General features: G+C 40.7%; 1 protein-coding gene across 1 annotated transcript; it reads left to right on the top strand.

Moving 5' to 3' along the window:
- Positions 1-3,369: 3,369 nt before the first annotated feature.
- Positions 3,370-11,733, top strand: calml4a (calmodulin-like 4a). Its single transcript, XM_060911248.1, has 5 exons — positions 3,370-3,697; positions 3,818-3,848; positions 4,033-4,173; positions 8,734-8,922; positions 9,092-11,733. The coding sequence occupies exons 1-5, from the start codon at positions 3,695-3,697 to the stop codon at positions 9,187-9,189; spliced, it is 462 nt and encodes a 153-aa protein (XP_060767231.1). The 5' UTR covers positions 3,370-3,694; the 3' UTR covers positions 9,190-11,733.
- The last annotated feature ends 2,498 nt before the right edge of the window (positions 11,734-14,231 follow it).

Raw genomic sequence — 14,231 nt, 5'->3', positions numbered from 1 at the left:
CACTAGGGTGGGGCGGCACGGTGGTGTAGTGGTTAGCGCTGTCGCCTCACAGCAAGAAGGTCCTCGGTTCGAGCCCCGGGGCCGGCGAGGGCCTTTCTGTGTGGAGTTTGCATGTTCTCCCCGTGTCCGCGTGGGTTTCCTCCGGGTGCTCCGGTTTCCCCCACAGTCCAAAGACATGCAGGTTAGGTTAACTGGTGACTCTAAATTGAGCGTAGGTGTGAATGTGAATGGTTGTCTGTGTCTATGTGCAGCCCTGTGATGACCTGGCGACTTGTCCAGGGTGTACCCCGCCTTTCGCCCGTAGTCAGCTGGGATAGGATCCAGCTTGCCTGCGACCCTGTAGAACAGGATAAAGCGGCTACAGATAATGAGATGAGATGAGACACTAGGGTGCATCAGTTGCCCTCACTTTCATAAAATCTGATGCATTTTTGTTTGGGTGTTCCTTTTCACCAATAAAGACATCCTGTAACATTTTTTGACCATATTCAAAAGTCTAATGGTGGCACCATGAGGTTCATTTTTTGCCCAAAAACGTTTATTTTATGTTTTCGCGTAAGGTTTGAATCACAATGTTGGACTCCATTTATTGATTTCTTGTGAGCCAGAGATCATGTTAAGAACCTTTGCAAGGGATTGAGAAGCATTAATGTGATTCATAATACATTTGTATTGTTTAAAAGTAGTTGAACAATGATTCAACGAACAGCTAAAACTCAAACTGTGCTTGATAATATATTTAGAATATGTACTAAAAATGTGGATCTAAGATATTTGGTATACTCTATAAGGTGCCATAATGTTTCATGAAAAGTGATCGAAATTTTGTCATAAAATAGCAGCTTTTTCCATAACTTTGAGCTCCTGGTGCCACCATTAAACTTTTGAATTTTGTCAAAATATTTCACCCAGTGTGTTTTCTTACCAAAAGGAACATAAAAACAAAAATGCATCATGATCGGAGGAACTTTTCATTTTTAGGGGGCAACTGATGCACCGGCGGCACGGTGGTGTAGTGGTTAGCGCTGTCGCCTCACAGCAAGAAGGTCCGGGTTCGAGCCCCGTGGCCGGCGAGGGCCTTTCTATGTGGAGTTTGCATGTTCTCCCCGTGTCCGCGTGGGTTTCCTCCGGGTGCTCCGGTTTCCCCCACAGTCCAAAGACATGCAGGTTAGGTTAACTGGTGACTCTAAATTGAGCGTAGGTGTGAATGTGAGTGTGAATGGTTGTCTGTGTCTATGTGTCAGCCCTGTGATGACCTGGCGACTTGTCCAGGGTGAACCCCGCCTTTCGCCCGTAGTCAGCTGGGATAGGCTCCAGCTCGCCTGCGACCCTGTACAGGATAAAGCGGCTAGAGATAATGAGAATGGGATGAGAACTGATGCACCCTAATCCACACTGTATCCCATTTATTACTTCCTCATCCAATTCACCATCTCTTAACACTACTGAACCCAGATATTTGAATTTTTCCCATGCTCTCTTCAGTCTTTCTCCTTGCAGCTTGATCTCGAGATCTTGATCGTTGTTGAAACAAAATTATTCAGGTTGTTGTTGTTTTTCCTGGCTTATCTTTAATCCTCTGTCCTCTTCTACCTTCCTCCATTTTCCCAACTTTTCTTTTACTTCATCGCCAATCAAACCGACGTCGTCTGCAAACAGCATGCACCACGGAGGCCGCTCTTTTCCTTCACTGATTGTCACATCCGTAACGAGATCAAAAAGATGTGCATGTTACGTTTCCTATAACAAATAAATATTATACAACCCCGATTCCAAAAAAGTTGGGACAAAGTACAAATTGTAAATAAAAACGGAATGCAATAATTTACAAATCTCAAAAACTGATATTGTATTCACAATAGAACATAGACAACATATCAAATGTCGAAAGTGAAACATTTTGAAATTTCATGCCAAATATCAGCTCATTTGAAATTTCATGACAGCAACACATCTCAAAAAAGTTGGGACAGGGGCAATAAGAGGCTGGAAAAGTTAAAGGTACAAAAAAGGAACAGCTGGAGGACCAAATTGCAACTCATTAGGTCAATTGGCAATAGGTCATTAACATGACTGGGTATAAAAAGAGCATCTTGGAGTGGCAGCGGCTCTCAGAAGTAAAGATGGGAAGAGGATCACCAATTCCCCTAATTCTGCGCTGACAAATAATGGAGCAATATCAGAAAGGAGTTCGACAGTGTACAATTGCAAAGAGTTTGAACATATCATCATCTACAGTGCATAATATCATCAAAAGATTCAGAGAATCTGGAAGAATCTCTGTGCATAAGGGTCAAGGCCAGAAAACCATACTGGGTGCCCGTGATCTTCGGGCCCTTAGACGGCACTGCGTCACATACAGGCATGCTTCTGTATTGGAAATCACAAAATGGGCTCAGGAATATTTCCAGAGAACATTATCTGTGAACACAACTCACCGTGCCATCCGCCGTTGCCAGCTAAAACTCTATAGTTCAAAGAAGAAGCCGTATCTAAACATGATCCAGAAGCGCAGACGTCTTCTCTGGGCCAAGGCTCATTTAAAATGGACTGTGGCAAAGTGGAAAACTGTTCTGTGGTCAGACGAATCAAAATTTGAAGTTCTTTATGGAAATCAGGGACGCCGTGTCATTCGGACTAAAGAGGAGAAGGACGACCCGAGTTGTTATCGGCGCTCAGTTCAGAAGCCTGCATCTCTGATGGTATGGGGTTGCATTAATGCGTGTGGCATCGGCAGCTTACACATCTGGAAAGACACCATCGATGCTGAAAGGTATATCCAGGTTCTAGAGCAACATATGCTCCCATCCAGACGACGTCTCTTTCAGGGAAGACCTTGCATTTTCCAACATGACAATGCCAAACCACGTACTGCATCAATTACAGCATCATGGCTGCGTAGAAGAAGGGTCCGGGTACTGAACTGGCCAGCCTGCAGTCCAGATCTTTCACCCATAGAAAACATTTGGCGCATCATAAAACGGAAGATACGACAAAAAAGACCTAAGACAGTTGAGCAACTAGAATCCTCCATTAGACAAGAATGGGTTAACATTCCTATCCCTAAACTTGAGCAACTTGTCTCCTCAGTCCCCAGACGTTTACAGACTGTTGTAAAGAGAAAAGGGGATGTCTCACAGTGGGAAACATGGCCTTGTCCCAACTTTTTTGAGATGTGTTGTTGTCATGAAATTTAAAAAAAAATCACCTAATTTTTCTCTTTAAATGATACATTTTCTCAGTTTAAACATTTGATATGTCATCTATGTTCTATTCCGAATAAAATATGGAATTTTGAAACTTCCACATCATTGCATTCCATTTTTATTTACAATTTGTACTTTGTCCCAACTTTTTTGGAATCGGGGTTGTAGTTCTGATTGTCAAAGTACTGTACATCTGCATTAAAAGAAGTTCAGTCTACTGTATAAGACGATGCAGGTTATAACTTGTTAAAAAAAAAAAACACTCACACACGCACCAGGAAGCTGTGAGCTGGGAATGATTTCACGCACTGGAAGTATTTATCACCTGCTGTTAAACTCAACCCTGAGGAGGGTACAATATGATAGGTGGTGTCGTATAATGCCGTTTCTATAGCAACAAGGCTATCAATTACGTCATGAGCTCTGTGGACTTTAGATCGCGTTCGTAGCGTGAAGGAGGGACGCTGCCTGTGTACGACTCACACACGATGGTAAAGACACTTTAATACTGATTTTTATTTATTAAAGTAAAATTCTGACCTAGTTGTATAAAGTCTTGTATACATACTAATGATTTTTCTTTTACTAATGATCTCTTTATCCTCATTCAGGCCAAGTTTCTGTCTCAGACTCAGATTAACGGTGAGTCGTACGAACACAGTTCTACACCTGATGACTAAAAGGCCTGACTTCATGTCTAACTCGTATACGTTTGGCTCATCAATGCACTGAACCACAAATAAGACACTTTAGTAGGAATAAGACTACGCTTCTGACTTCCGGATGTCACAGCAATAACTTTTATTTAATGTCCTTTGTCTCCTAGAATTTAAAGAATGCTTCTCTCTGTATGATAAGAAGCGGAAGGGGAAGATCGAAGCCAAGGACCTGATCACAGTGATGCGTTCTTTAGGCGCCAGTCCCACTTTCAGCGAGGTGGACCGACACCTACAGGTCAACAAAATAGGTACAGACTGTACTGCAGTGTCCATTTATTACGTAGCCTATAGAGAGAATTCCATAGATGTAGTTAGTGTATAAAAGTTAGTGCACCCTCTTGCTTTAAAAATAACAAACGGGACCACTTTTATCCTCCATAAATGATTTCGATGTTCTGGGATTGTCCTGTTTTACAGAGAAATAGATTACATTTTCCAGAAAACAAATTAACAGTTCTCTCATCTTCATTTGATGATCTGAAGGTAGGAACCACAGCTGCTGCTGAGAGCACGGATGTGGATATGTCACAGGGGACATGGCAGCATATTAGTGCTCATGTTAAAATTTTTTAATTTTTACTTTAAGAAAAAAAAAATCTGTGGTTGTATGTGTCTAAATTCCCTTGATTCCATAATTGTGTGTGTGAGTCCATTTTTCATTTAATATCAAACTTGTAAAGGGAAGGACAGACTTTTTTTTCATTATCTTATCATATCATATCATGAAGTAGTAATAAAAATTTTTTTAAAAGTATGTTTAGATACTAATAGGAGGAGGAAATGATACTCAGTCACTTTATCTCCTCAAGCTCTGTGACTGTTCAGTATTTCCTGGTTTAGTTTGTCCGAGAGCCGTTTTCCGGGTCGACTCTTCACCTGACTGGACGCAGCAAATCGTTCGATAATGGAAAACTGGTTTAAGAAAATCTGAAGCGTTTCATGACGTTAATAAGATGTAAACATGTTTATAAAGTCATTAGACACCGTAACGAAGTACATTCAAATGTATTAACGTGAGCAGGGGTTCTTAAACTGTTCAGAAATGTTTTACAAAAGAGATCTTTAACTGTTAAAGAAAAATTAAATTAAAAAAAAAAAATCACAGAGGGCGGCACGGTGGTGTAGTGGTTAGCGCTGTCGCCTCACAGCAAGAAGGTCCTGGGTTCGAGCCCCGTGGCCGGCGAGGGCCTTTCTGTGTGGAGTTTGCATGTTCTCCCCGTGTCCGCGTGGGTTTCCTCCGGGTGCTCCGGTTTCCCCCAAAGACATGCAGGTTAGGTTAACTGGTGACTCTAAATTGAGCGTAGGTGTGAATGTGAGTGTGAATGGTTGTCTGTGTCTATGTGTCAGCCCTGTGATGACCTGGCGACTTGTCCAGGGTGTACCCCGCCTTTCGCCCGTAGTCAGCTGGGATAGGCTCCAGCTCGCCTGCGACCCTGTAGAAGGATAAAGCGGCTACAGATAATGAGATGAGAATGAGAAAAAAAAAATCACAGAGCTTCTCAGTTGGTTTTTTTTTTACAAACTATTTTTAAAGAATTAGGCACATTGCACATTGAAATGTGTACAGTACTGTTTTGGCAGCATCATTTCTGAATTTTAGAACCCATTTTTACACAAGCTCCATCCAGGACATGGAGAACCAAAACCGTGTCATAAATCTCTGTTATGTCACTCATGAGGAAATCGATGAATTGTTTTGATAAATTTGGGGACTTTTTGTTTGTGTCGATATAATAAAAAGAAAATCACACATTGGCTTGAAGATAAGAAGTTTATCTTCTCGTGTTGAAAAACTCACATTTTTCATACGAAATACATCGCGGATATGAGTGGCATATTTAAATAATATTGTCTGGCTTTTTTTTTTTCATGATATCAGATATATTCCATTCAGCGAGCATGACGGTGAACGAGTCGAAGACGAGTAGCTGAATGGAATACATCTGATAGACCATGAAAAAAAGCCAGGCAATATTATTATTATTGTTGTTATAATAATATATACACATTCCTTTCAGGTGTTTGATGTGTCTTTCTCTTTCAAAATTCTCTCAAAACCTTCCGTATTTAACGAAGCAAACCTGGCAGCCATGTTTGTTTACAAATTGTCCCAGTTGCTCGCTAGCATGGAAGTTTTATGTCTCCGACGTGTGAGGTCATGTCTTGACAACCATGCAATATCGTAAACCATATTCAACGCTCATTCTCCATTGGGTAGAGCAGGGGTTTGCAAAGTGTGGGAGAGTCAGCCCCCCCTCGGAGAGCAAATAAACAACAGCGCCCCCCCTTACAATTTTTGTTGTTGCTATACTTAATGTTCCATTCGTATTTTTAAAAAAATGGTTGTTGTACACATTATTTTTTTCTTTTTCACATTTTAAACATCTGTGCTTTTTAAAACATCTTGTTTTACAGATTTTAAACATCCCATAGCATCGTTAGCTAGCACCTCTTGGCAGACAACACACTGTGGCAGTGGAGCATCTTCAGATCCAGTCCATGAAAATCCAAACTTTAAATAATCGTGGTCATACTTCCTTCTTTTTCCAGTCCCCCCAGGATTCCGCCGGCCTTTTTTGTGATTGTTGCGGGCTAAAATGTCTGATGTTGCGGGGGGTTTCCAAAAAAAATTGCAATGAAAGTTGCGGTGTTTTTTAGGTTTTTGTTGCGATTACATTGCGGGAGGAAGTGAAAGTTGCGAGAAATTGTTGCGATTTTCTCTTTTTGTGATTAAAATTGAGTGATATGTTAAATATTAAAGTTATTACTGAAAAACTATTGATTAAAAAAACAAAGAGAAATGGTCCTATAAACAACTTTACCAATATAAAAGATTACCAGGACTACAAAAATGCAGAAAAATCGGCTTTACTTATCCAAATGCACCTGTTGGTTCAAAAGTTAAAGTGCAGAGAACCTCACAGCACAACATGAAGTTCCCTTAAAATATAATATAAATGCCTCAGCTTTCATGTAAGAAAAAAACACTATTAATACTAGTACTGTGTGCAGGCAGTCTCTCCTGAAGACTAAATTAAACAATAATTATAAACTAATAAAATAAATGGCTCAGGCTTCATAGAAGAAAAAAACAATTTGAACAGAATCTCACAGTATGATGCTGAAGCTGCCTAAACAATGGAAAATAAAATACCATTTTGGCAAAAATGTTGGCATCCATTAACTTCTTGTATTAAGTAACAAAAAAATAAAGTGCACACAGTCCTTCACTGTAACATAACACACTTTCAGTGTTGCCAGATACTGCTGACGTTTTCCAGTCCAAAATATGTTCAAAACCCGCCAAAATGCACTTGAAATCGCCCAATCTGGCAACACGACGCACATGCTGCTTCTCTTGAACACACGGAAGTAAGGCGGAAGGTAGTTTGTCGACGTCACCTCAAGACGACGCCAACGATTGGTCAAATTTGCGGGAAAGTAGCGGTGATTGGATATAATTGCAACACCGCCCTGAATTCACGGGGATTAGTTGAATTTGCACTAAAGTTGCAAATCGCAACATCCTGGAGGCTCTGTTTTTTTGCTTGGCCCAGACTTTGTCTCCTCACTCACTGTAGCTTTAGGTACTAAAAACCGATCCATTTTGTCTCTCACGTTGCGCCCCCCCCCGAAGAACTCTGGCGCCCCCCAGGGGGGGCGCGCCCCACACTTTGAAAAGCCCTGGGGTAGAGTGACGTAATACACGTACGACAAGCGATATGCTAACAATATTGCATGCTATCAAACCAAATGAACGAAACCTGCTAGAAGGGAATAGAACAAGTTTTTATTCCACAGGAAAAAGTGTCCTGTATGGATTAATAATTCCTAATATTTCACTCCAATGATGTCACTCCCGGTGTTTTCCCGCTGGCTAGACGCGCGTTGTCAAAACGGCGAACCAGTTCAAAATTAAAATTCTTTTCATTAACTTGCATATTTTTGTTTGTGGATGTGTCCATATAATATAAAGAACATTAAACAGTGGTGTGAAGATATGAAGTTTATCTTCTCGTGTTGAAAAATATTTCACTCATTTGCGATCTATACATTCACCACTTGAAAATAAACTTCATATCTTCACATAACCGTGTAATATCCTCTGTGTACAGGAGAACTACCTTTTAATAATGGTAGGTTTGCACCATTCATTCATTCATTCATTATCTATAGCCGCTTTATCCTTCTACAGGGTCGCAGGCAAGCTGGAGCCTATCCCAGCTGACTACGGGCGAAAGGCGGGGTACACCCTGGACAAGTCGCCAGGTCATCACAGGGCTGACACATAGACACAGACGACCATTCACACTCACATTCACACCTACGCTCAATTTAGAGTCACCAGTTAACCTAACCTGCATGACTTTGGACTGTGGGGGAAACCGGAGCACCCGGAGGAAACCCACGCGGACACGGGGAGAACATGCAAACTCCACACAGAAAGGCCCTCGCCGGCCCCGGGGCTCGAACCCAGGACCTTCTTGCTGTGAGGCGACAGCGCTAACCACTACACCACCGTGCCGCCTAGGTTTGCACCACTGTATTGAAATTAGATAATCGCAGGCCTCCTGGATCCAGCTCTGAACTTTTGAGCTTGCTAATAAAAACGTAGTTGCTGTGATATTTAAGCAGATTTCAATCAGAAACATCCTGTAAATTATCAATTTCTTCACTCAGAAAACTAAAATGGGATGTACAAACTTTTGCACTCAAGCTTGTCCTGTCCAATTTCCTTTCACATCATTATTAAAATGTTTACTGCTGTCTTGAATCTTATAACATGTCATGCACGTGTTGTGGCTCAGATAAAATGGGCGAGTTGGACTTCTCTACCTTCCTGACCATCATGCACAGACAGACGCAGCAGGAAAACCCCAAGACGGAGATCCTGGAGGCCATGCGCATGACGGACAAGCAGCAGAAGGGCTACATCCTGGCATCGGAGCTCCGCGCCAAACTCACGAGCCTGGGAGAGAAGCTCACTGATAAAGAAGGTACAGCAGAGTCGAGGTTCTGGGTGATTTAAAGCCTTCATTAAAGAACTGCATGGAAGTTGTTCATTCAAAGAATCTTGTAACATCAGCAGATTAAACAAATCACGTCAGAACTGAGGTTACATGGTTTAAAAATCACTTACAAGACTTTTCTCTGTTGTAATTCCAGTGGACGAGCTGTTTAAGGAGGCCAACGTCGGCCCTGACGGCAAGGTTGACTACGAGGAGTTCACCAGAATGGTCACTCTGCCTCCTGTCGACTACTGAAGGACCAAACAGGAAGTGCCTGGACTTGTCAGGGTCCGTTTACCAAGTTCTGTGTGTTTTTTTTTTTTTTTTTTTTTAATCAACAGTCATTAAAAAAACAAAACGTGTTTTCATATTAATTCCGACTTTAGTTTTTCCATCATGGGGGGAAAAATCCATGCTTTTTTTTTTTCCCCCCTTTCCAGGCTTTTTTTTTTTTTTAACCCTTTGTGTATCCTTGCTAATTAATAATAGAAAGAAAAGGAAAACTGGACAGTGTGACCTATTTCATTCGTAGATGACTGTAAAACAAATATTAGATTATTAAAGTCTATTTCTAGGCATTTCCCAGTCTAGTTTCAAGTTTGAAGTTGTGCGCAGATAATTCAGCTTATTTCAAACATTTATTTATAGAAAGAAGAAATTTATCTGCCAACAGAAAAAGCCAACTTTCAGCTTGAAATCAGGAAAAATGTTTCGAAATACAGTACTGTGGAAAAGTCTTAGGCATCTCATCTCATTATCTCTAGCCGCTTTATCCTGTTCTACAGGGTCACAGGCGAGTTGGAGTCTATACCAGCTGACTACGGGCGAAAGGCGGGGTACACCCTGGACAAGTCGCCAGGTCATCACAGGGCTGACACATAGACACAGACAACCATTCACACTCACATTCACACCTACGCTCAATTGAGGCCCTGTCCACACGGCAATGGATTCAGGTGAATCCGATAAAAATTGTTTATCGTTTCGGCCTGGCGTCCACACGGTACCGGCGTTTTGGGTGCCCCAAAACGAAATCTTTTGAGAACGGGTTCCAGAGTGGAAAGATCTGGCAACGTTGCCGTTGTGAAGTCGTCTGGATGAGTAGAACGGATTTGTTTACGATGACGTCACAACCACATGACAGTGAGTGCTTCACACCGGGTAGAAGTGTAACGAACTCGATGCGAGTTGTCAACAAATCCTATAACTTGGTTCATGAAACACGCTTAGAAAATATTTTCACTGTGAATATTTATTGTGTAATGTTGCAAAGTGAGAGAGAGAGAGAGAGAATAGCCCTTAGGGCAGAGTCAATCCCGCCAGCAAAAATAGGGAAAAAAAGGAGCGATCTCACCTCTTCAGATGTTGGTTTAAGTCCTACAATACATTCCTCAAAAAGGGCGTAGAAGAACAAATTAATCCATCAACATGTAGCATTCAATTTATTCCGGACCATTAAAGACGCCGCCTTCCGCGTAGAATCATACGTCATCCTCGCCGCCATATTGGATGGGTCAAAGCAGAGAATAAAGATGCCTCATTCATGTACTGCGTTTAACTGTACCAACAGGTTTACCGTCCAAGCGAGATCACATGGGATTACCTTTCACAGGTGAGACTGGAAAAATACTTTTCATTGTATTTGGTCATTATAATGTAATTTTACGAACAGATTTTTCTGACTTTGTGGCTAATATGAAGTCTCGCGCATAATAGTTTATGCGCATGCGTCCTTACTTCTTCTATTGTTCTGGTGTCTCCGAAGGGACCGTCTTACAGCGCCCCTAGAGGTGTGGCATGTGTATTGCATCGTTTTCAGCAAGCGTTGCGTTGCCATATGGACCTGATATTTTACTGATCGTTGCCCATTTGGATGCGATATTTTTTTAATAACATCTCGTTGCCGTTGTCGTGTGGATGTAGCCTTAGAGTCACCAGTTAACCTAACCTGCATGTCTTTGGACTGTGGGGGAAACCGGAGCACCCGGAGGAAACCCACGCGGACACGGGGAGAACATGCAAACTCCACACAGAAAGGCCCTCGCCGGCCACTGGGCTCGAACCCGGACCTTCTTGCTGCGAGGCGACAGCGCTAACCACTACACCACCGTGCTGCCCAAGTCTTAGGCATGTGTGATGAAATGCTGGAGACCAAAAATGGCTTAAAAGTAATGAAATGAAATGTTTCAGCATTTAAAAAAAAAATACTATAAACAGTAATCAGTGAGCCATAATAAATGAAACAAAGTCAATATTTGGCGTGAGACGACGCCTTGCTTAAAAAAAAAAATAGTCATTTCAGTGCAGTTTTATGTGGAAATGATCTGTAGGTTTTCCTGAGCATCTTCCAGAACCAGCCGCAGTTCTTCTGGACACTTTGACTGTCACACTCACTTCTTCATTTTACACCAAAACACAGCAGCCTTCATTATGGTTTCTTATTCAATCTGAGAAGCGCTCTCTTATGGAATATGCTGCTCAGATACAAACTTATTTCCTGTAACATTTAATTTTGTGCTGGAAAAAAACAAACGCTTGGACTCTAAAATGTTTTTGTACTGACTCGATAATGTAGAAGTCATAAACTAGAAATCTATAACAAAGTTTGTTTGGGGATATTTTAATACTTTTCACAGTACTGTAGGTTCAACAATCGTATAACTATATTATGTAAGAAGTCTAACACGTTACTTTCTTTCGCTTTACATTTATCTGTCTTGTTAACTTCAAGGTAGAAAAAACAGAGTCTGGGAAACGATTATTTATAGCTGCTGTAACTTAAACATTTCATGGACGTTCCACAACATGTAACAATAAATGGATTTAAAAAAAAAAAATTGGCTGTGGAATATTTTTCCATAACAGCACAACACCAAGCGTTTAATTCCTGAGATATTATAATCCAAAATATTACTTAAATCTGCCAGTGTTTAATATACAGTTTTCTTTTGCTTTGATCATTTTTATTTTTTCCAAAAACCTTTCCTAAATTTTCTGTCCATTCCCAGGGAGTGCTTCTAAAGTCCATGGTTTTCCAGACCTGCTCAAGAATCCTGTAACTAATATTTATTCTAAATAAAATAAAGCAGTAAAAAAAAATTTTCCAAAAGTTATTAAAAGACAAATTTTTAAAGATATAATCATCAAGCAGATATAACTATAAAGATGAACAAGAAGAGAAAGATGACATTTACAGTTCAGACGTTTTAAACAACAGCTCAGGGGTGGGTTTCCTGATAACGTCGCACTTTAGGGTTAAAGAGTGAGTTTAAAGATGCTCTTAAGCAATGAACGTTGTCTGTACGTGGTTTTCCAAAACTCGTTTGTAAGGAGTCTGAAGAGCAACTTTGCTAAGAGCACCTTTGGAGCGCACGTCCCTGATATAGGCATTAGTAGTTGCTAAAGGCACTCATACTGTGGTTACTGAAGGCATTAGTAGTTGCTAAATCCAGTCGATGAGGTCACATGGCATTTGTTTTGTTTTTACAAAAAAAACCCAATGAAATCTAAAATGTTAATATACTGTATCATCATTAAACATTATATATGTAATGTGGAAATAATTATTTTATATTTTTAGACAATAACACTTTATTCCAAGAATGTTTTTTTTAATTAAATGAACAAACATTCATATAAGGGTTGTTTTACAATCAGGGTACGCAAGCTAAAAATCACATTTAACACTTATTATCTTCAATATCAAAAGGCTTGACTAAATAAACTTGGTTGTTTATTGTAGCCCTGTGATAGCTCTATTTACCATGCAAAAAAAAAATTTTGGTGAGAACGTTATTTTTGGTGAATGTATGGCAATGTGTGTCATATTTAGCAAAATTACTCGTGTCATTTAGAAAAAGTGCTTTTTGACCACAGGTAGCTCCAAAAGGGATGCACTTACATCATTCTTTATACCATAAAACACATATTTGGTTCCATATCATTGGAAACATAGTTAAGTTTTAATGTTGAATGCCAGTAAGTTTTCAGACTATTTTGATCAAATTAGTATGGAATTGTGTCAAAAAAATGTCCTCTCCGAGACAGCTAATTTTTCAATATAAAATAACATATCTAAAATGATTATTTTCATCCTAAAATGTGGTCAAGATATTGGGACATAAATATTAGAGACAACTAACACAAAGCTTACAGCCTTAGATTTAAAAGCACTATGGAAGTAGTGGATTCTGAATTGTCAAAAAAAAATGTCCTCTCCGAGAATCACTTCGTTTGTTTCTCCCAGCCCTGCTTAAAGCTACACTTCATCTTCTTTATCTTATAGCAGATTACACAAAACTACCATACACATGTCAAAAAATTACCTGAAATCTGTTCTTTAACTTGTCCTTCACTTAAAAACTGGTACAAGAACCAGTTTGAATCAATTTGAATTTTGGACCCCTGTGACTCAAACTCTGTCCCCTGATTGTAAAACAACCCATAAAAGAATGAGCAAATAATAAGCTAAATGAGAGCGTCAATGATGGCGTCACTCACTCTGGCCCCGTCTAGTCCAGAAGGAACGATCTACAGTGGGCCATCTTGTGCAGTTCTACTCTCAACCAGTCCAGCTCAAATATTTACCAGAAAGAATCCAAGTTATGATGATAAACGCGGCTATTTGGGCAAATTTGACGGGGCTGCAGCACCCAGGAGACGAAGGAGGAGGAGGAGCTATAGGACGTCAGCGAAAGAACCTTCCTCCTAACTTACCAGTTTGTTGTTGATGCGACAGGTGTTCAGTTTATCATTATTAGTATTTTATTAGACATTATTATACATTATTATATATATAGTTATTATGCCTTCGCGTTGTGTTGCCGGCTTTTGCTCCAAAACCTACAAGGATGGGGTAAGTTTATTCAAGTTTCCCAGAGATCCCGAGCTGCATGCGAAGTGGGTGAAGCAAGTCAGGCGCACTCGTGACAAGTGGGAGCCCTCACCAACATCCGTCCTGTGCTCTGAACACTTCGATTTGGATTGTTTTGACACCCTTCCCAGCTTAAAAGAATCTCTTGGGTGTTCAGTTCAGCACAAACGTGTTTTACTACCATCAGCAGTGCCTACACAGTGTTGCCAGATTGGGAGGTTTCCCGCCCAGTTGGGCAGTTTCAAGTGCATTTTGGTGGGTTTTGAACATATTTTGGGCTGGAAACGTCAGCAGTATCTGGCAACAGATACTGCTGACGTTTCCAGCCCAAAATATGTTCAAAACCCACCAAATTGCACTTGAAACCGCCCAACTGGGCGGGAAACCTCCCAATCTGGCAACACTGCCAGTATTCCGGAGGGGG

This window comes from Neoarius graeffei, chromosome 27 (assembly GCF_027579695.1).
Source record: "Neoarius graeffei isolate fNeoGra1 chromosome 27, fNeoGra1.pri, whole genome shotgun sequence".
NCBI lineage: Eukaryota > Metazoa > Chordata > Actinopteri > Siluriformes > Ariidae > Neoarius > Neoarius graeffei.
This window is presented reverse-complemented; position numbering and strand designations above follow the sequence as displayed.

Excerpts from the sequence above, each read along its gene's own strand:
- calml4a (XM_060911248.1), top strand. Across the intron at positions 3,849-4,032 it reads GTCTCAGACTCAGATTAACG|AATTTAAAGAATGCTTCTCT; the intron begins GTGAGTCGTACG and ends TTTGTCTCCTAG. Across the intron at positions 8,923-9,091 it reads GAAGCTCACTGATAAAGAAG|TGGACGAGCTGTTTAAGGAG; the intron begins GTACAGCAGAGT and ends TTGTAATTCCAG.